Source organism: Protopterus annectens, chromosome 11.part0, assembly GCF_019279795.1.
Source record: "Protopterus annectens isolate FY-2018-M chromosome 11.part0, PAN1.0, whole genome shotgun sequence".
NCBI lineage: Eukaryota > Metazoa > Chordata > Ceratodontiformes > Protopteridae > Protopterus > Protopterus annectens.
The window spans coordinates 1,397,584,295-1,397,607,746 of NC_056745.1; the positions used below are offsets into that span (position 1 = coordinate 1,397,584,295).

Consider the following 23,452-nt stretch of genomic DNA (forward strand, 5'->3'; position numbering starts at 1 on the left):
TGTATATATGTGTGTATATATATATATATATATATATATATATATGTGTGTGTGTGTGTGTGTGTGTGTGTGTGTGTATTAAGGGAGGAAACAGAAGATAATGTGTGTGAGGGCAGGGGTAACTATTACTGCTTGGAGTTCAGTTTTAAGACAATGTTTGGGTGGACTTGATACTGAATCTTTAAAGTCTGGTGCAAAACAACTAGTCTGTAAACCTTCTGACACCAGCAAGAACCAATAAACTAATTTATCATAAAACATCACTAATTCAGTACTAAAATCAGTGCAAGCAATATCAGTAAACTCAATATTAAGTAATGTTATCAAAGGTCTTTTAGCCAGGTTACTAGTTTAAGGGGAGAAACTTTGCAAAATAATATTTGTGTGCTTATTGTCATCAGTCAATAAATGGGTAGATGGAGGGAATTATGTTGTCAAATTAACATACGGGACAGGCAGCAACAGATACAGTGGGTTTAGGACCACAACTACAACACTGTGGGTGGGAGGTAAAAACAAATATACCCTTGGCTCTGAGCTGACTGACCTGGAACTGCTTTAATTCAAAGATAAGTCTTGAACTAGCCTAATATACACTCAAGTACCCAAGAATGAAACTAGGGTTTAATGCCAACAATTAGACCAGTTAATCAGCAAAATGTAGTGCAACCATTAACTAGAATTACTAATATATGCTTAAAGACATTGGCTAAAGCAGATGCAGGCTATTAAATGAATTTAAAATCAGATCAAGAAATGACAACACATCTTTCTCTATATATTGGCATACATATATATGTAATGGCACACACAAACACACACACACACACATATATATATATATATATATATATATATATATATATATATATATATATATATATATATATATATAAAACAAAGCATATTAGTTTACTCCAACTATTAGCAGGGGGGCAAGCCCCCCTGCTCCTCCCACACCTCCTGCTACTTAAATATATCAACTCCGAGATCGCACTTTACTACACTAAGATGAGTTATGTTGCTGTGTAGCAAATTAAAAGGGAACATGACTAAGGTTACAACAGGTAGTCATGAAGCACGTAATGGTATGTTTGCCATTTTCTTCTGTGGAATGCGATCTTGGAGTTGATAATATTTAAGTAGCAGGGGGTGTGGGGGGCACCCCCCCACATGATGGGTGCAGGGGGAGAAGAGCAATATATTTTGTTATGTCGTTGTGTTGGAATATTGTAATCATTGGTATACTCTGTTTTTTCAATATTATGAAATTCAGCATTTTGAGTTTTCAGTATTTTGAACGTTCAGGATTTTGGCTTCAGCATTTTGAATTTCAAGACTATGAGCTTTCAAGATTTAGAAGCGGACCTATATATAAAATGTGTAATGGCATACATATACGTATGTATGTGTGTGTATATGTGGAAAGGTGCCATATGTCTAGTATCCTTAGCATGGAATACACCTATGAACCTAGGGACTTTCCAAGCACTGAAAAGCACTGAGTTGATATTACAGGGGAAATGCAATGCACGGATAAGGTTAACATTGAATGTGAAGTTTTCCTTTACTGATCAGTTAAAAAAAAAAAACAGGAAGATAAGCTGAACTTAAAATTTCCTTTATAGTCGATATATGATCTGGGTTTACTTCATTTAGTCGACGGACTAAATTGTAGAAACCGACAAGGATGAGATCACGATTGACAATTTAGTTCGTTGATCAACCTAAATAATACCAGCAAGCAAAACAAAAAGTTTTTTCAGGGGAGCAAGCCTCCTTACACTCCTCCATGTGGGAGGCTGTGCCACCTACCATCTGCTAATAATATATCAGTTCTGAGAGCGCACTACAGTGGGGAAACAGGCATATTCTCCAATCCCCACTGTACTACAATCTCAGTCAAAATGGCTGACAAACTAAATTGTCAATCATGTGGTCTTGACCATGTTCACTGCACATCAAAGGTGGTACAACTTTACTTGAAGTTACAGTAATTTCTTTGAGAAAACAATGTCTGGTATGTTCTGTCCCCTGGTAGGTTTTTTACAATTTGAAGCAATTGTTGTTCTTGAATATACACTGCAAATTTCCTTACTAACATTGTTAAATTTACCAGAAACAGAGTGGAATTATATTGATTTAAGTCCCCAGGTAGTATTACTCTTCCCGCCTGTGTTTCATGCAAGAAATGTATGAATTCCTCTAGTTCATCTGCACTTGACTTTGGTGGTCTATACACTCCAACAATTGTTGTATGTTCCAGGGTTGTCTTTATTGTCCCAGTTATACAGTCTATAGTATTGGTATCATCATTGAACATGTAATAATCACAGGTCTCATAGATGTCTTTAATCCCTATAACACCTCCACCTGATTTTTTGTTATAATGTCTGTTACAGTAAAACATTTATACCCTGACAGAACAGGTTTCCAGTCATTGTTCTTTAACCATGTTTCACAAACAATAACATCAATCTTGTGGGAACATAGCACATTCTCCAATAAAAAAAAAACATTATTATTAATGCTCCTAGCATTAACAACCATCAGAGAGGCATCACATTTTGCTGTCTGTGAACTGTTACATTTTAGACCTGGCAAAAATACTGATTAGTGTTCATCAAATACTGCAAAATAACTGCTGCAAAAATTCTCTTCCCTAATCTTGAAAAATGCCCACCATCCTATCTGAACACTGTCCCCAAAACTAGGCTTGGATGCTCTACACATTTCCATTTTTTAAAACAGGACATTTTTTCCATGTAGGTATTTACCCCAAAAATCTTTTCATTCACAGTGACCTGACTATCCTTTCTGTAGGTGATTTGTGAAAAATATGTCCTAACACCAGTACAAGCTATACTATCTAAGAGGGCTATAAGTTCCCTATTAACAGTCAGAGAATCCTTGCGGGTGACATCATTTGTACCAACATGAATAAAAACAGATCCATACTTCCTTACATTAAGGCATTCCAAGGCTTGTCTCACAGCTTCTATTTTTTGCTCCTGGCAAGCATAACACTATTCAATGTTTATTATCATATCAGCAAATATAAGTATCAGTTCCTCTAATAATTGAATCTCCAGTTACAAGAATGGCTTTGCTGGCCAGCTCTGAAGAACCTTCAGCTTCTAATACAGTAATAGCTGCTCTATAAATTGTTACGAAGGATAGATCATCACCATTAGTCCTATTAATCCCACTGTTTTCATTGTGTATTAAATTCACATCCAGCTGGTGCTGTAAATTCTCAGCTTGAGCCATGTGGTCATCATCTGTCTTTCTCCTTTTTTCTTACAATAATGTTCTTCAATCCTTCCACGTTCAAGTTTGATTTCTTCCTTTTCACCTGTCCCTTTGCCTCTTTTCTACCTTTTTTATTGGAAAAAATATGCCTTTTCCTTAAACTGAAGGTTTTCCAATATAAAAATATAATTTCCTGTAACCAGTGTGTTACATAAGAAAGGAGTGTCCTTTTTACTGCATATTCTCTTTCCTGACAGACATTAGTTTCTTTTTCTTCCTTGTTATTTGTTGTGAACGTCTGCCTTTCTTTCTTTTTTTGTTTCCTTCTAAAACTGGATCCTCAGATTGCCGAATACTTGCATCCAGAATTCCAAAGTTGTCAGGGGCATCGTCTTGTTTCAGAGGGGTCGAATGATCTTTGCAGAAAACAGATGCATCATTTCCTAAACATGTTCTATTTGTCCTAAGCCTAACATTATTTAGTTAATCAGTCCAGTCATTACTATATGAAACAGTTCTCTAAGCCATACCAATTGCACAAGTGCAATCATATCACCAGTGTTATCAGATACCTTTAAATATGCACAGCATTTATTACACTGTACAATATATTTGTGCATTAGCAAATCATTAATTGCATACTCATTTAAGGAATCCATATTCAGCTTCAAATTAATACAATATTGCAAAAGAACAGAATAGTCAGAATCAGTATCCACAGAAATCAAAGAGAACATAAATCAACTTATGGGACAAAAATCATATCAGCAATAAACAACTAAATAATAAAGTACAGCACAAGTTCTACCAGCCAGACAATAGATGACCCACAGTCTCACTTCTTTTTAAACAGTAAAGCTAATAAATCACAAACCTATCTTCAGGATTTTCCTCTCTGCAGTATGTGTAACTTTATAGCTGTCTAGGCTCCATGGGGTGGCTAGAATTTTGCCTGTCTAAAACCTATGCCTTAGGATGTACAATAAGAGTCTTCAGACATCTTAATACTTTCAAAATTGCAGTTATCTTTCTATCCCACCATCTAGAATACTTCACAAAGGCAATTTCAACGTTCTGGCCCAAGACTGGAATATGTTTGCCAGAAGATGAAACAAAGACAGTATTGTCTAGTTACTCACATCTTTAAAAACTCATGTAATAGGTATGAAAAATGTAATTGTAACAGCTGCACTGCATAATATGCTTTATGTCACCTACTCAAATAATGTAGGCAGTATTAAGATTTGTAATGCTAAGATTTGTAATGCTAAGTGACTCATCTGTGTTAAGAGGATGAGTAATACAACTCCTCAGATGTTGACTGTGATATTTTTTAATGGTCACTGCAGATACATCTTCCAAGATAATAATCCTCTTTAGAAATACTGTTTTCCAACTACCATCAGCTTTTAAGTCACATACAATCAACTGTTATGATTATATATGTAAATATGTAATGTATGGAGTACCACAATGGCACTTCAAAAACAGAGATGAGAGAAGCTTAAGCATCCCTAAGCACTGTTCACATTGGACCTCACACTGATTAACAGCAGACAGTGCTACTCAAGAACAGAAAGTGAAACAGCTTTAATAGTCGCTGGATAATTTGCTCTGCCACACTTATAAACAAAATTGTGGCAGAATAAAATGTCTAACAGCTTGTAAAGCTGTCCATCCTCAGTGAGACACTATTTCTGCTTGTTTGACAGCACTACATTTTTCCACCTTTCAGAAGGTTGTAAAACACTCTTACACTTTTTTCTTTCTTCCTTTTTTCTTCAACTGTTAGTACATAGGTCCAACGTTCAGAGGAGATTACTAGGCAAATGGCTTAAGGACCCTTAGAAGCCTAGCCAGTACAACCCTATTTTACCCAATATATGTCCCCAAAGGACAAGAAGATGGCATGGATGTGTGCCTGTGCATTCAGTATTTTACAGATTGCCACTGTTCATAAGGGACAGAGGCAGTACCCCAACGTGTGAATTTGTGATTCCTCATCCATTGATCCAAACTGTTTGAAGAAGGCCAGGGAAGGGCTCTGCTTAATGTGAACGCAGTAGATAAAGCTTCATGCAATACCAAGAATCATGATTGAGGTTTCACTGACCATTAACCATCATTATGTGGTTGGTAAGCATACCAAGGTCCACCCTGAAAGCAAACAATTTCTTGGGGTCCATGTATCGAGCACATAGTATGTTGGTTATGACTGGACATCTGATCATAATCTTCATAACTTCCAAATAGGTTCATAGGTAGATACTAGGCTATTGGCCCTAGGGCCTATATAAGCCTAGCCAAAGGTACCCTGGCTTTCGCCACACAAGAAAATTATTTTCCTGTGCCACTATCGAGCAGAGCCACAGAAGTGATCCCCGGGGTGAATTTCCTATCTCCCATCCAATCATCAAGATTTTTCTTGAAGAGTGCTAATGAGGAACTTTGTTCGATATAGATAGGTAGTTTGTTCCAGAGTATGGGAAGTCTCTGGGACAGGAATCTACCCCTCCAGCATGTTCTGTTTATTGTGGTGATGAGGTTTAGGTCCCTAGAGCATGTAGCTCATAGGGATTGGGATTTCTTTAAGTGAAGCATGTCTAAAAGCTCTGGGTTTGAACATAGCTTTGTGTGTTAGGCAGAGATCGCCTCTGAGTAGGCGATATGCAATGGAGTAAAGCTGCAGTTTTTTGAGATGGTCTGCATAGGGCATCTCTTTGAGGCTGGTAATCATCTTTGTGAGGTATTTCTGTGGCCTTTCCAGTTGTTGTAGAGGTCTTGTGAGGTACATACCAAAAGGAGCATTGTACTCTAATGGGTCTAATGAGTGACGAGTAGAGGGGAACAATGACCTCTTTTTTCCTAGATGAGAAACCTTTTGTGATGAGGTGTGCCACATAGGATTTCCTGGCTACTGTGGCAATGTGATTATCAAAGGAGAGACTACTGTCCACCTGTGTCCCAAGGTCTCATCACACTTTCGGTGTTAAGTAGACTACCACCTATGTGGTAGTTCATGGATACTGAGTTTTTACCAAAGGGAATGACAATGCACTTTTTGGCATTGAGCTTGAGGCCATGGCTTTGACAACAGGCAAATGTCTCAACAAGGCCCTTTTGTAGGATGTCCACATCTTTTGGAGTTTTGATTATGGCTCCTAGTTTGCAGTCATCTGTGAACTTCATTAGCCAAAGACCTTCTGTGTTGGCCTGTACTTCAGAGAAGTAGATACCAAACAGGAGAGGACCCAGGACTGAACCCTGTGATACTCCACTTGTCACTGGTCTGAAGCTGGATTTGGAGTCTGCTACTTTCACAGTGTAGGTTCTGTCAGTGAGCCAGTTGGCAACCCATCTTGTGACATAGGGATTTATACCTAGTTTAGTGAGTTTATCTATAATTCCAGAGTGGGGGATGGTGTCAAAAGCCTTGGCGAGATCTAGATAGGCTGTGTGAACCACCTTACCCTCATCTACGGCTTTGGTGACTGCTTCAAAGAAGTCTATCAGGTTTAGGAGACATGATCTGCCTTTTACAAACCCAAACTGGGTGGGGTCCTGAGTTTGGAGATTACCAATGTCATTGTTTATAAGTTCCATGATGATACGCTCCATAGCCTTGCAGACCAGGCTCGTTAGGCTAATGGGGTGGTAGTTTCCGGGGTCTGTCGTGGCTCCCCCTTTGTGGAGTGGGATAACTGTCGCTGTGCGCCATTCAGTGGGCACATAGCCTGAGGTGAGGCTATGATTGAACATGGTACTTAGGTGGGGTGCCAGTTAGTTCTGTAGTTCATGTAGAACACAGCCTGGGATGTCGTCAGGTCCCATGGATGCTGTGTTCTTGGCTTTGGATAGCGTGTTTTTTACCTGTGCAGCCGTGATTACAGGAACTCTGTATTCTTCTGGTATAGAGATGGGCCCTTTAGGGGATGCCAGAGGGGTAAAGTTAGCACTGAACCTATCTGCCAGGATGTTGGCAATATCCGTTGGTTCTGTATATTTAGTGCCATTGTGCTGTAACTCAGAGCAGATCTGAGTGTTGCCATTGAGATTCTTGACATAGCTATAGAATGCTTTGTGGTTGTCTTTAGAGTCAGTGGCAATTTTGTTTTCATAACTAGCTTTGGAGGATTTTATGAGGGATCTCAGCTTCTTACTGAAGCTGACCAGGGAGTTTCTCCAATCATGGGATTTTACTCTTTTTTGCAACAGTTTCTTTCTTCTGTTGTAGAGTTTGTTTATGGCAGGGGACCACCAGATTGGCTTCCTTTTTTTGGAGGATATCATCTTGGTTCTGTTAGGGATTGCACGATCCATGCACTCATGCAAGTGCTTATAAAGTGCATTTGTGTAGGATTCAGCTGTCATACCTCTATTGTCCATCAGCATGGGTGTCGTGAAGTTTGCCACTTCTGTCTTAAGAAGCGTGAAGTTGGCTTTGGAGAAATTTTTTACTATGGTTTCCCTAATGGGGGGGGGGAGGGATGTGGATGTCTAGGGTGATTAGCTTATGGTCGGATCTGACCAACGAGGAACTGACCTCTGGTGTGGAGCACCAGTTGCCCATGTTGGTAATAACCAGGTCTAGGATATTGCTGCCCCTGGTGGGGGTGTGGATAAGTTGATCCATGGCATTGGAATTTATGAATTCCAGAAAACGTTGAGCACAAGAGTTTGTACATGAGTAGTTTTCCCAGTTAATGGTAGGGTAGTTAAAATCGCCCATTATTAGGGTGTTAGGTTGTACCCTAATATTTTCCAGTGTATTAAGAAATGAGGAGTGGGAATCCTGGGACATGGTGAGGGATCTGTAGCAAGCTACAATTTGGATTGCGGTCTTGCCCAGAGTTAGTTGCACTTGCATAATCTCGGATGCATTATACTGAGCAACTAGCCTGGAGGTGTGGATATCCTTTATAAATAAGGACACACCTCCACCTTTAGTGTTTCTGTCCAGGTTAGGTGGCCGAAAGTTGTGGTATGAATTATAGCCTTGTAATGCAGGGGTACTCTCTGTTGCCTTGAAGCAGGTCTCTGTCACTGCACAGATGTCGATGTTCTCCATTTTAAGGCGTGCCTCAAGAGAGTGCATTTTGAGGTTTAGACTTCTAGCATTGAGTAGCAAAACCCTCAGATTCTTCTTGCCTGTACCTGTCAGGGTGGTGAATTTGTCATTTGAACCTTGCCTAAAAAAGGCACTATAGGGGTGGCTAGAGCCTTAGCCAGTATCCGGAATCCCAGGGGCGACAGGTGCAGGCCATCTCTGGCAAAGCATCGTGGCTTGTCGATCATGTCATCCCAGGCAGACAGATACTGGATCCCCTTAGAATGACACCAGAAGCTTAGCCAATTGTTGAAGTCAATCGTTTTGTCCTTGTACTGTGGTATCATTCTGGGTGATGGCAGGATGCTACTCAGGGCTAGGGTCATACCTGCCTGGGCTACAAGATCGGACAGCTCCTCCATGTCCCTTTTCATGTAGTCCAAGGAGGTACGACTCAGGTCATTCACACCAACATGGACAATGACAGTCATATTTGTACTTGTGGAGTGACTTGAGTGCATGCGTTATGCACTCAAGTGCAATGGGTTGTTTACTGAAAACATGTTGTATGCCTGCAACAGGACTGTTGGTAAAGTTCACAATATTAAAAAAATATCTACTTATAAGAAAGGATGATGATCAGTGGAGCCCCAGAGGGATCATTAATGTGGTGGGTCCTTCTCAATGCTTGTATTAGTGGTATTGGAAAGATGTGAAGGAAAAAAAATGACACAAGCTACATACAATTGATGACATGCAAGAAACTTAAAATGGGATGGACAGTACTTGGCAAAACAGTAGAAATGTTATAACATATGGAAGCTTAAATTCACTGCAAGTAACATGCAAAATACATTTGGGAAACAAAAACCAGGGGAAAAAAGTACACATCTAAAGGGTAGCAGCAACAACTAACATGGTAAGGACTGCAATCATACTAAAATATTTAAACTTAAGCAATCAATATGAATACATTGTTAGGAATGCAGGTGGGATACTGGGATTTGCAAAAACAGGCATCACCAGTAGAAAACATTGGTCATTCACCTTTACAAACAGTTGGTAAGACATAAGCTCTGGAGACCTTATTTTTGTAAGACTACAGACTGCATAGAAGGAAGTCAGAGGAGGGTCAAGAAGAATGATACACATTCTGTACCTCGTGATAAATAAATTGAGGCCAATAATATAAAAAGTGATGCCGGAAAAGTTTAATATGTACGGTCATAATGAAACAAGTAAAGAAAAGGGTCCTGCTAGAAATCTTTTAATACCTTAAAGGGGTCTACAAAGTCCAAGAACTCTTTTAAAGAAAGGTGATGTGAGGACAAGACAGAATGTAAAGATACTGTAGTTGGTCAAGTGTTCAAAACAATTTTTCAGGGAGTGCAGATGCTACAGAGTAAATTCAGTAAAGGCTACCTCCAATGCCAATGAATTAGCCTTTTACTCTTTTGAGTGACCCTTGAGCTGGTCTATTTATATGTCTATAAGTATGGTGATATGGGGGTGTCCCTAACACTGGGAGTGCAGGGGGGCTTGTCCCATCCAAAAAAGCTAGTTTTATTTTCAATGAAAAGTGTCTTTCAGGAGTTCAGGCTGCTAGGCAACAACGTTTTCCCCAGTGGTATAGTTGGCTGTAGAGATGTGTGAAACTTTAGATGTAGAGATATATAGCTGTCACATACTCAATGTGGTCAGAGCAAAGCATGCAGAACCATGCCCAAAGCTTTAACAGTCAATTGCAGAGTGAAGAAATGTCCATGGCCCCCAAGGTACCTACAGACAGCAAACAGTATGTCAGGCAATGGCAGCAGGATGACCATTGGACATGTCAGTTGCAGTGTCCAACAAGGGATGTCTTTATAAATTGTGTGTGGGTATGTGACCTCTACCCCATTCACAATGTCTACAGAAGGTTATCTAAAACAAGTACTGGAGCCTAAGTGTGACGACAACAGCATGCAGAATTTCCTCCATGTTGTAGCATAATTATGCATGTTGTAGTGACATTAACATGCACTATACACCAAGCACAACACACCACTTTCCATACCCCAGGTATGGTAATTCCCTTTACAGCTATTTTGGGATGTAATTAAAATACATTAAGAAACAGAATGACTCGTGTATTAATAAGGCATAGTATATGTTTTTTTCAGTTTCAGGACTGTTCTTTAATAAAGCAGGTACTCTTCACAGTGAATAATTTGAATATCAACTTGATGAAGGATGCAGACAAATATCTTTCAGCCATCTGTATTCTTAATGTTAAGGAAACACTGCACAAGTGAAATGAATATCATGCAATCCAGTCAGCCAATAACCTACAATGGTCTAGGATTATTAATTATTTACTAAGAAACATCTTGACTACCGGGCCATTTCTGATGCTTCTTATAGTACAATACTTAATCAAATTCTTTAATAGAAGAACAGCACTACAAACTTATTTTAAAATGATTGCATGACTACAAGGCAATGTTTTTCCTGTGCAAGATCGAACCTTATGGAACCCATATTGCCACAAAATAAACTGAGTGTCCTATATAAAAACAGCAAATTTCAAAACTTGCGGTAACACTATTAATTTATTTTTGCTGTGGGACTTTACCACTCATACCTCCCAATGTGGGGACAATGCTCCATACTCATCCCACTTGTATTAACTCTGAAATTGCTGCACCTTTGAAAATGGCACCACGCCCTTGGATTCTATGACCTTCAGGAGGATATTTGTGGTCCTCGGAATTTCAACAGACACTCTAACTTTAGTGGTTCTAATCTATTTTTTCTGTGCATAACGTTAAACTTGAAATCAGGTTGTTTCAGCTGAAAAAAAGTGAAATGAGCACAGACCACATGATTTTACAATGTTTAGTCATCAAATGGCATATGCAAGCAGAGAGGCAACTTACTCATTTTAAATTTACTTCTCCAACTCTGATATCTTTCATACGTGGTAGAGTGAAAACTATGAGCTCTCTGAAGTGCTAAGGAAAACAAAATTAAAGGGGAATTAGTCCACACTAAACAAATAACACATTAAAAAATGAAAATAAAACTCAAATGAATGCTTAATTAACAATTAACTCAAGAAATACAAACACGACTGTGTTGTGTGACAAGTATAACTTAAAAAAACAGCCTTGTAAAACATTGATTTCATGATTTGCAAGTGTGTTGCTTAATGTAACTTCATATCTAGATGACAATGAGAAAGCTTCATAAACACAATATACAGTATGGAGAAAAAATGTGCAGTTTATACAGAGTAAGAGTTTTGTGAATGATCGACAGCCACATATGATGAAAAAATGGCAGGCATTTAAATGAGCATCCATGAATGCCATAGAAACAAGATGCACTTAATGCATGTATAAATGCAATTCAGGGAAATTATATGATGTATACTAGAAGGCAGACATACCATAATGTGATTCTGTATTTTAATAGGTCTACAAACCATACAAATTAAAATCAAATTCAATGACTACCACAGGGGTGATCATAATGTAGGGTGATTTGTGCCAGACAGTTAATGTCGCTTAAAAACTCATAACAAACAAATGAGAATTAGAAACAAAATGCAGTTATGAAACAAACTTATATACAGTCCAACATAAATTAATATTTCAGTTAGGCTTTTTCACAATGCAGAAAACTTACACTTAGAGGCAGCATCCCTTTCCAAACAGGACTCTGACAGAGTTGAAGACAAAAGTAAAACAGTACTTGCAGACATATACAGCCAATTATACAATTCTTCCTCTAAAACATGCACGCTGATTGGCCAGCCCAACCAGCGTGCCCGTTGTAAATCCCTGAATATACTAACAGAAAAAGGTCCGGCCGCCCGGACTTTTTCCGTTAGTATAAAACACTGTCTCGCTATGTTAAAAGAGTTTAACATGGCGACACAGGTTTAAAAAAAGCAACGCAGATCTCCGTTGCTTTTTTTAAAGCTGTCTCACTATGTTAAACTCCTTTAACATAGCGACACAGTGTGTAAAAAAACAAGGAGATCTTGTGATCTCCGTTGCTTTTTTTTTTTAAACCTGTCTCGCTATACTAAATGGGTTTAACATAGCGAGACAGCTTTAAAATAAGTAACCGAGATCTCCGTTGCTTATTTTAAAGCTTATTTTAAAGCTAAACCCATTTAACATAGCGAAACAGTAAAAAGCAACGCAGATCTTGCGTTCTCCGTTGCTTTTGCCCACAGCTCTGATGTACTGCGTAGGCATGCGCAGTACATCAGAACTGCCGCGGAATACCAGACAGCTGCGGAAGGGCAGCAAAGAGGCATTAGACAATGCCATTATTTAAGAAAAGTAATTATTTCTTTTCTTAAATAATGTCATTGTATAATAGCAATAACCCACTTCTGGGTGTGGGTAATGCGGAATTTAACCACGGTTGTCTTTGTCTGGTCCCTCGGGCTTCGCCCTCGGGACCAAACCACGCCAACTGTGGTTAAATCCCACATTACCCACACCCAGGCGTGGGTTATTGCTATAATACAACAGCAGGGAACAGCAAAACAGCTTCAACTTCAATTGTCAGTAATATGTTCAGCTGTCACTTACTCTCATGGGCCAAGTGTATTTTCTCCTAGGGCTACCCTCTGGATTGCTTTCTTTTTTTTTTTTCTGATCTACATTATTCCAATTAGAGACCCTCATCAGATACAAAGGACACAGATCTGTTGTGTACTAGGATACAGTATTTCAAACACCTTTATGTGCAGCTGTCTCTCATTACCTCAAACATCCTTGCCTGTTTTTGGGTTAATCCCCTTAAAAGGGACAATCATTAATATACTTAACACTTCTGTGCTAACATACTTAAAGGGACAAGACAGCACTATGTCATATGCTCCCTCCAGCATAGAACCATTGGGCTGGGCCTCAGTAGATGGGCTGTATGATCAAGACAGTCCATCTTCATTCAGATGGCTACAGCCCAATCAATATACTATCTTAAAACTAAAAAAAAAAAGAAACCGTGCTCATCGAGATAGCTTTAGATTGGTGTCCTTGTATTTGAACAACTATGGATGGAGTACCATGAACTCTGATCTGGACAAACTCTTTCCCTAGGAAGTAATAATTCAGGGTGGTGAGTTTCCACATATTGGTTCACACTCTCTTTCTGCAGTGGAGTAGCATTTCTCTGTATTACTAAGACAGTAAATGGGACTTCCTCCACCCAGGTTTCTTTTGCTATATCTCGCAATCCTTCAGGATGTCTCATCTAACAGTTTAAATGTGAACCTAGTTAAAGCACCAGTGACTCAGTTTTTCACATCTCTGTAACCTTTGAATTACTAATGCTTACAGTAAGAGAGGTCTAGGTGTAATTAATCAAATTATTGCTAAGACTGTTAATGTAGCATGTCCTGCAGTGGAGATATAAGCCTCTGTTGGTCACATACAAAAATGTGAATGTACATATGAGAATGAGTAACTGTGAGGACTATACATTATTGAGAGACGTGTGAAACACGACAGAAAAATATATTGTTATTGTCACTTTATTGCACATTATACTGGAGATATAGCTGTTTCGTAATAATTATGAAGACACAAAATTTCCATATGTACATCAATGAATCCAGAATCAGGCTACAAAATATTGCATAGCATCAGGTGAAACCTTAGATGACACTGACGAAAGACGTCCATTGATATTTGCACTGTACATCTTGAGAGAGATTCACTGTTACATTATACAATAGGCATTATTTTTTGAATTTCTATAAATATCTTCATAAACAAGCATTCACAAAGAAATGTCTTGCTGTCATGTGAAAGCTCAGCTCTAGGTGAAAAAAAATACATCACTACATGCCCAGGTTGCACAGATTCCAAGAATATGAAAAGTAATTTGTGAACGTTTTAGAGAAAATACAATTCTGGGTTTATTTGCATTATAATACAGTACTGACATGAAGTCTGTGGCTGCACTATTATCACAGTAAAGACTTTTGCTTATAACATTGCTGTTTGTACATTTTAATAGCAATTAATGTTGATAAGATATTTGCAGCTTTTGTTTTAACATGATTTTTTTCAGAAATTTCTCTGGAATATAAGGATATATGCAGGATGCTAGGGGTGCCACATTCCACAGCCCAGAGATAAGTTAAAATCTGTCCCTGATTTTGGGCCTTTGCTACCCTATACTTTTTGGCCTTTTCCTTGATGCTTACTGTAGCACTTTAGTGGTATGGTATGGTTGATAGATAGTTACTAGACATGCAGCCTTGGAGACCATTAAGCTGCCTATCCCAAAATTTGAATTGCCCCAAAGCGCTGCCAGGTTAAATAACTTAACTCAATGTTACAGCAGGCAAATGAAGGCTGAGGGAATCAAACCCTGTACTACAGGAAGCAACTTGTTAACAGTTCATAAACTTAATGGTCTGTGCCAAATACCAGATTAGGATCCAAACTCAAGACCTCCAGCATTCCATATTGGCATCACTGCAAATGATGCATCATAATACAGGGGGCTGGCATGTAACCAGATACATCTGTGGGCAGTGGTAACAGTACACCCTTCCTACAGCACAGTACAGTTTATTTATTTTTGAGGCAGTGAATGTGGGAGTGGGTGCTGTACAGCAGCAAATGGGAGTACATTACCTTAGCTGCTACTTCACTATGTTTTGGCAATTACAAATGCGAGATGATTAGAACAATTGTCTGGTAGCTTGGAGTGTACTCTGTGGGTGAAAAGAATGGGCAATATCATGATTCATGCAAAACAATAACTGATAAGACTAATTTGGGAGGGCTATGGGTCCAAGAGCAAGAGGCTGAAATAAATGACTATTGTTTCACTTTTCTTACCATCTATTAGAGGTTTATACATAAGTTGAGGGTGTTTTTGGATAGGGGATGAGGGAGGCATGTTGCCTGTGAATGAACATGGTTATTACACGAGCATTCTCAAATAAAAATTATATGGCTTGTTGGGGGTGGGGTCAGTGTACCTACCTAGTAGGTTGTGGAAATATGTTGCTCTCATGGTTTTTTTTTAATTCTCAGTGAGACATCAGAAGTACAAAAAATGTGGGTGTCATTTTTTGCAGGAAGACCATCTATAAAAGGAAATGGCTGTTACAGGATAACATCAGAATGAGTGATATATTTTACATGAAGAACAGCAACTTTCAAAGAACAACTGGACCAGCATGGCATTTTAAGTAATGTTTGAACTATTTTTACATTTCTAACTTGGCTATGTATAGTTTAGTGTCTATATTCAGTATAAGGACATACTAATTTGAGAATTTTATACAGCTTTGTTTCAAGACAAAGTTCCACATTAAATGACTATGAATCCAAAAGTGATTGTATTTGTGTATGGTTCTTAAAAAAGCCCATAGGATGAAGACAACCCTGGGACCAATATACACTTAATCTGCTGCAGGATTTAATTTAAAGTTATGAACATTTTCCAGGCCCTCAATTTCTCCATGTTTTTAAGAGAATTCGGTATTCAGAGTCAATATACACAATTAGCCTCTTACCCACAAACAGCTATATGCAGAAAATAGCACAGATTCTCTCTAATTTGATACTCCACAGACTGCTTCAAGTAGGGAATATAACTCAAGAAAGCAGGCAGCTTTTGGGAAAGTTCATAGTGTAGGTAAAATTTATTTTTGCTCCCTGAAACATTATGCAATTTGTAGGGTTATTTGTACTAATCAAAGCAGTCACTGGAGTTACCTTTATGACTTGAAATAATTATATTTATTGACAAATAAATGAAGATCAAAAAAGTAATGTAGATCTTAAATTAGTCTGTAGCCAACAAAAATAAGTTTGCCTTTCAGGCAGATACATTCACAGAACAGCAAGCTTTTACACTTAGATGCAATGTTCTCTTGTAAGCAGGACAGAGTAACTGGCAAAAGCAAAACAGCACTTAGATACCTCAAGGCAGCAGAGAAGTATTCTTCCCTATTTCAACAACAGGGAATGACAAAACAGCTTCACCATTAATTCAGACAGTAGTAAGTCCATCTGGCTTCTCCTAACAAGGATTAGGTTCATTCCCTCATGGGGGTACCCTCCATTTGCCTTCCTTCTGGTCTAAACAACTCCAGCTAGAGTCAACTTTGGACCGTCCTTCACAGACCAAAGGTCACCGATATGCTGTACAGTAGAGTAATGTGCTTCAAATGCCCTTAGGTGCAACTGTCCCTTATTACCTTAAAGAACGTCCTTGTTTGGTTCTACATTAATATCCTTAAAAGAACCAATCATTATGTGCCCCTATGAAACAGCAGAATCCCTTTGGATATGCTGTGATAACACTGTATATGGTTGTGAATTGCCCATATGGATGCAAAAAAAAATGCAAGTTGGTATCCTGGACTCAAAAGCATTCCAAGTGGCTAACAAAGGACCAAGAGGAAAATGTCAGGCTTCACCTGGCCACACCCTGAGCAATTTCCTAGCCCACATAATATATACTTGTTTACTGTGTTTATCGAACGGGTAGGTGTGTTGGTCCTGGAACCCTATTCATTGATGATCCAGGTATAGAACCAGAGCAAATTACAAAGTGAATATGACTTGAAACACAAAAAGTACAATAGTTGCATATGTAGTTACAGCTTTCAACATTACAAATTTTAGCATTACAGTACTATGGGTTACATAACAAATGTATTTATTCATTCATTTCTGTTTGATGACCAGGTAGCTGGCCTGTTGACCCCAGCACAGAAGTCTGATACAGTAGCAGTAGTCAAGTTATTTACACTGGAATACAATATCTGACATGCACAGGTGGTATGAAATTGCTGTCAGTACAAAACCATTCCAAGTAAAGAGAACTTAGATTAAAGCATTAAATGAGAGAAAAGATAGTAGCAGGGTGCTATTTCTATTAAGTGAGTAGAATGACCTGGAGAAGGGAGTGAAGGAATAGAACAGGAGGAGGAGGAGCTCAAAAGCCTATGATTTTACATAGCTTGATTCCTGCATTAGCATTCAGGTAAATTAGGCAAGCTACTAGGTAGAGTTTTGTACAAGTAGAAGGATAAACCCTTGTCTAAGAAAGTGGAGAATTTGTAGGAGTCATTTAGGTGTTCATAAAATTTTGTACAGAATGATTAATAATCTGTAACTTACCTAATTTACTGAAACAGTTTATTCTAATTGGTAGGAACACTTTTGCTAAATTTCCTTTCAACAACTGCAAGATTAAATGTGGGCCTAAATAAAGTAACAGCACTGTCTGCTTGACAGAGTGCTTCACTTGTAGTTCAGCTCTCAGTGAAAGGGCAGTAAGTACCAATGCAGGATTTTGAAGGTCATATATGGCAGGAGGAGACGGAGGAGTGTAGATCACACTGGGATGGGGGAGGTAGTTACATTTCTGTAGTGAGATACGCTGATGCTCAATATAAGCTGATAGATTAACAAGTCTTCAGATGGCACAGATAGTGGTTTAGACTGGTGATTTAGGCCAAGTCCACTGTAGATATGGATCTCTCATACTAAAGAACTTGGAATGAGTGCATTCTTTGCTATGGCTCTCCTAGCTTCAGTGGTGAGAAGGTTAGAGACGGTAGGTAACTACTTTCCTAACAATGTTTTCAATATGAGTTTTGAGAGAGGGTAGGGCAGGATTTAGTGTAAGCCCAATGCATTCATATTCTTCTACTGATTTCAGAATGATGTTATAGTGAAGAGTTTATGATGGCAGTTTTATTCTCATTAACTTTTAGAGGGTTTTCTGAGTAGTAAATTCTTTTTGCAGAGATTTTTGGAAGTTCAGGGTTACTGGGTACAGTTTTGTGAAGTATGATATGATCTGCATAGAGGGTGGTGCCAGAGTATGGCATAACTGTGCTGGTATCAATTAATAAATATGAAGAATAGTATTGGGCCAAGAACTGAACCTTGGGGGACTCCTACCCAAAGCATACTTCTGGATAAGTAAGGTTGCCTTCCCTGATTGTTAATGTTCAGTTCTGTAATTAAAAAACCCAGTTATTACATTACAGACCAGAAATAAGAGAAACACACTTCTAAAGGAAGCCTTACATAAGCAAAACAGTCACAGGAAAGAAAAGGGCTTCCACCAAAGCGAATATATAGTTAAAAGCTCTTCTTTATTTTAAAACATTAAAATCAGAGTGCACGAAACACCGGTCTCAGGTCAAACCAGAATGGATAAGCACTTTTAGTAAAATACCTTCTTCAGATCCTATTTTGGTTACTTGGGTTTGACTTAATTGAAATCTCCCATTATCCAATAACAAGCTCATAGAACTCAGTCATTCAGAGTTTTAGTAGACCAATGGAAACACTCATATCAGACACACCTTCTTCTGGTCCAATCAGAAATTTAGTATTTCCTTTTCAGACTCCTCTCCTTCAGTACTGGTTTTAGCGGAACAATTTGATTAAGTCCTGGTGGCTGATTGGCTCTCAGATTCATGATCCATCTCATTTCCTCTTTCTCTGTTTTGTTAAAAAGATCTCATCCATGGACACCAGTATTTACTTGAGAAAGTACCAAGAAACTGAATTTGTGTTCCGTATTCTCACGAATATGCCCAAACAAAGCATTAGTCTCTATTTTATTTTTAATATCTAGCTGGTGACAAAGAATCAGCTCTTTGAGCATTCTGTTCGTCTTGCCTACATAATAGGCACAACAGGAATTGCACATAGCAATATAAACCACATTTTTGCTATTGCAGTTTGCAAGACCATAACATTTACAAACTCTATGTGTAACTGGATGTTTAAATATGTTTGTTGTATTAATAAGGCTACATGCTTTGCAAGATCCACATTTTCGAGTGCCCATTGACCTTTTTCCATTAAACATTTGTTTATTAGATAGTCCATCATTACTGCATAACAAACTAAGTTTTTCTTGTTTTTAAACATAAAACATGGATTATCTCCCACAATTTTCTTGATCTTACTGTCAGCAGTTAAGACAGACCAACATTTTCTAATACACAGATTTCAGAACAAGCTGTACCATAAGTAAGTATGCATCTCAAGGAGTCATTGTTATTATTAGTTTTAGTGATCATTCTTGACTTCTTGGAATTATAGGGCATTCCTTTTTGCCAATGTAAACTCATGGCTTTACTTGAATCCTTATCAATCCTTCCTCTGTTATAGCCCCTTGCTACAAAATTCTCTATCAGATTGGCTTGATCATTCAGGAATACTTCATCATTGACACATAACCTAGACACACAAAACCACCTGATTGTCAACTATATTCTTATAGATGTGTATTGGATGCATGCTGGAATAGTGTAACATGTGATTTCTCCACATGGGTTTCCTATATAGAGTGGTTTCATTTCCTTTGTCCCTTTTTAGTAATATCTTGACATCCAGAAATTCAATGGCATAATCAGATTTCACTTCAAATTTCAGAAAACTAGTAGTACTGGTTAGATATTCTGTGAATTCATGTAGTCTGAAATTCTCCAGGTGCAACTAATACTAGGTAAGACTGCAATCCAAATTGTAGATTGCTACAGATCCCCCACTATGCCCCAAGATTCTCACTACACATTTGTAAACAAACTGGAAAATATTAATATACAACCAAACACCCTAATACTAGGCGATTTCAACTACCCTACCATTAACTGGGTAAACTACTCGTGTACCAACACCTTTGCCCAGCGGTTCTTGGAATTCATAAATTCCAATGCCCTGGATCAAAAAATCCATAGTCCCACCAGAGGCTCCAATATCCTAGACCTGGTCATTACCAACATGGGAAATTGATGCCCCACACCTATGGTCAACCCCTCGTTGGTCAGGTCAGACCATAAGCTAATCACCCTTAACATCCACATCCCACCCCACCCCCCAGTAAGGAAACTTCCATAAAAAACTTCTCCAAAGCCAACTTCATCCTACTCAAGTCAGAAGTCACAAACTTCATGACACCCATGCAGATAGGAACTGACAGTTCGACTGCTGAGTCCTACACTAAGGCACTGTACGAGCACATCCACTCATGCATGAATCGTGCCATCCCAAATAGAACCAAGATGGTCTCCTCCAAAAAAAGGAAGCCAATCTGGTGGTCCCCTGCCATAAACAAACTTTACAACAAAAAGAAGAAACTGTTGCAGAAAAGAGGAAAATCCCAGGATGCAAAAAACTCCCTTACCAGCTTCAGTAAGAAGCTGAGATCCCTCATAAAATCCTCCAAAGCTAGTTACGAAAATAAAATTGCCAAAGATTCCAAAGACAACCACAAGGCATTCTATAACTATGTCAAGAATCTAAATGGCAATGCTCAGATCTGCTCTGAGCTACAACAGAATGGCATTAAATATACTGATCCCAAGGATATTGCCAATATCCTGGCAGATCGAGTCAGTGCCAACTTCACCCCCCCTCTCACCCCCCTAAATGGCCCATCTCAATACCGGAAGATTGCCAAACTCCAGTAATAATGGCCACACAGGTAAAAAGTGCACTCTCTAAAGCTAAGAATACAACATCCATGGGAACAGATGACATCCCAGACTGTGTACTACATGAACCACAAAATGAACTGGCACCTAAGTGTCATGTTTAATCATACCCTCATCTCAGGCTTCATGCCCATTGAGTGGCGCACAGCTACAGTTATCCCACTCCACAAGGGAGGATCCACCTGAGATCCCGGGAACTACCGTCCCATCAGTCTGACGAGCCTGATCTGCAAGACCATGGAACGTATTATCATGGAACTTATAAACAAAGACATTGGCAACCTTAAAACACTGGACCCCACCCAGTTTGGGTTTGTGAAGGGCCAATCTTGTCTCCTGAACCTGACTGACTTTTTCAAATCAGTCTCCAGAGCCGTGGATGAGGGTATGGCAGTCCACACAGCCTATATGGACCTCGCCGAGGCCTTTGACACCATCCCCCACTCTGGAATCATAGATAAACTTACTAAGCTGTGCATTAATCCCTACGTCACTCGATGGGTTGCCAACTGACTTACTGACAGAACCCACACTGTAAAAGTAGCTGACTCCAAATCCAGCTCCAGACAAGTGACAAGTGTCAGGGTTCAGTCCTGGGACCTCTCTTGTTTGGCATCTACTTCTCTGAAGTACAGGCCAAACACTAAGGGACTCTGGCTAGCAAAGTTCACAGATGACTGCAAACTGGGAGCCATTATTGAATCTCCAAATGATGTCGATACGCTACAAAAGGGCCTTACAGAAACAGATGCTTGGTGCCAGAGCCATGGACTCAAGCTCAATGCCCAGAAATGTATAGTTATCCCCTTTGGGAAAAAACATGTACCCGTGAATTACCACATAGGTGGCAGTACACTAAACACCAAAAGTGTGATAAGAGACTTAGGGAAACAGGTGAACAGTGGTCTCACCTTCAATATCCACATCGCCACAACAGTCAGGAAATCCTATGTGGCACACCTCATCACTAAGGGCTTTTCATCCAGAAAAAAGGAGGTCATTGTCCCACTGTACTCATCTCTCATTAGACCCATTATAGAATACAATGCCATTTGGTATGTACCTCTCAAGACATCTGCAACAACTGGAAAGGCCGCAGAAATACCTCACTAAAAGAATCACAGGCTTAAAGCAGATGGCCTATGCTGACCGCCTTAAAAAACTCTAACTATACTCTGTCGCATATAGTCTACTCCGAGGTGATCTCTGCTTAACATACAAGGCATGTCAAACCCAGAGCTATTGGACATGCTAAATTTAAAGAAATCCCAATCCCTCAGAGCCACATGCTCCAGGGATCTAAACCTTGTCATCACAATAAACAAAACATGCTGGAGGGATAGGTTGCTGACCCAGAGACTCCCCAGACTCTGGAATAGACTGCCCATACATGTCAAGCAGAGCACCTCTTTGACCCTAGTCAAAAGGAACCTTGATGACTGGATGGGAGAAAGGAAATTCACTCCAGGGATCATGTCAGTCGCCCTGATAGACAGGGGTCCAGGGAAGTAAATAGTGTGGGAAGAAATAGCCAGGGAATTGTTATGCCTAGGCTTGTATAGGCCCTAGGGCCGATAGCCTAGTACCAACCTATAAACCTATGAACCTATGTCTTTTCCTCCTTCTCATATAAGAAGGATATCATCCATGAACCTGTTGTAAAAGACAATATGTTCCATCCAATAGTTATTGGTATCCATTTCCCATTGCCTCTCCCATTCTGCCAGTATTAAAGTGGCATAGCTGTTAGTGCAGGGGGTGCCCATGGCTACCCCTCATTTCTACCAAAAATAGTCTTCACCATAAACAAAACCATTATTTTCTAATATCAATTCCAGCAAACTGCAAATCAAATTTCCATCTATCACTATATTAAAGTTGTTCGCAAAATCTTGACTCTACCCTATGTTTATTTGGTATACAGGTGAATAAATTATTTACGTCCATAGTCACCAATATGACAGCATATGAGCCAAGATGTTCCATTCTCTCATAAAGCCATTCCAATAACTGTGCTGTATCTTTCAACACTGTATGTGCATAGGGTAATGGCTTCTTTAGCTCAGCTTCAACATAAATGGAAAGTGGTTCCGTGATCCACCCCCTGCCTGATACAATAGGGCATAGGGGTGGGTCACTATAGCTCTTCTGGATCTTGGGCAGTCATTTAATGACTGGTATAGTAGGGTGTTCCACATTAAAAAATTCATATCAATTTTTATCTATCGCTCTACACATTAGTTTATCATAGAGAGTATCTTTCACTGTGTAAATTAATCTTTCCAATCGATTCCTACTTATTTTACAATTAAGTATTCACATCTTTCAATAAATCTTGCATTTTCAAGTCATAGTGTGATGAACTCATCACTACTATTGCCCCTCCTTTGTCTGCCAGTTTTATAATCATCTCCTTCCTCAATTGCAATTCCTTCAACGCTGTATATTCCTTTGGTGATAAATTATAGTAGTTCTTTCCTTTGCCTTCGATTGGCTACTTCATTTTCATAAAATTTCATAAACGTCTACAGTTGGGTGGCACAAAAGTACTAGGTTTTTTATACATAGGTGTCTTGGTTATATCAGTGTTGTCACTTCCAAAAATGTACTTCAGTGTAATGTTTCTAACAAAGCATCTCAAATCAGTCATGAACTCT

At 39.0% G+C, this 23,452-nt stretch overlaps 1 protein-coding gene across 10 annotated transcripts in view; it reads right to left on the reverse strand.

Annotated features, from left to right (window-relative positions):
• The window catches only part of LOC122815864 (F-actin-monooxygenase MICAL2-like), a gene marked incomplete at its 3' end in the record, with an annotated part of 2,588,394 nt that overhangs the window by 319,224 nt on the left and 2,245,718 nt on the right, over window positions 1–23,452 (reverse strand). For all 10 annotated transcript variants that reach the window (XM_044088691.1, XM_044088682.1, XM_044088687.1 and 7 more), the window contains 1 exon segment: window positions 11,218–11,292. In XM_044088691.1, the coding sequence (XP_043944626.1) occupies window positions 11,218–11,292 (75 nt within the window).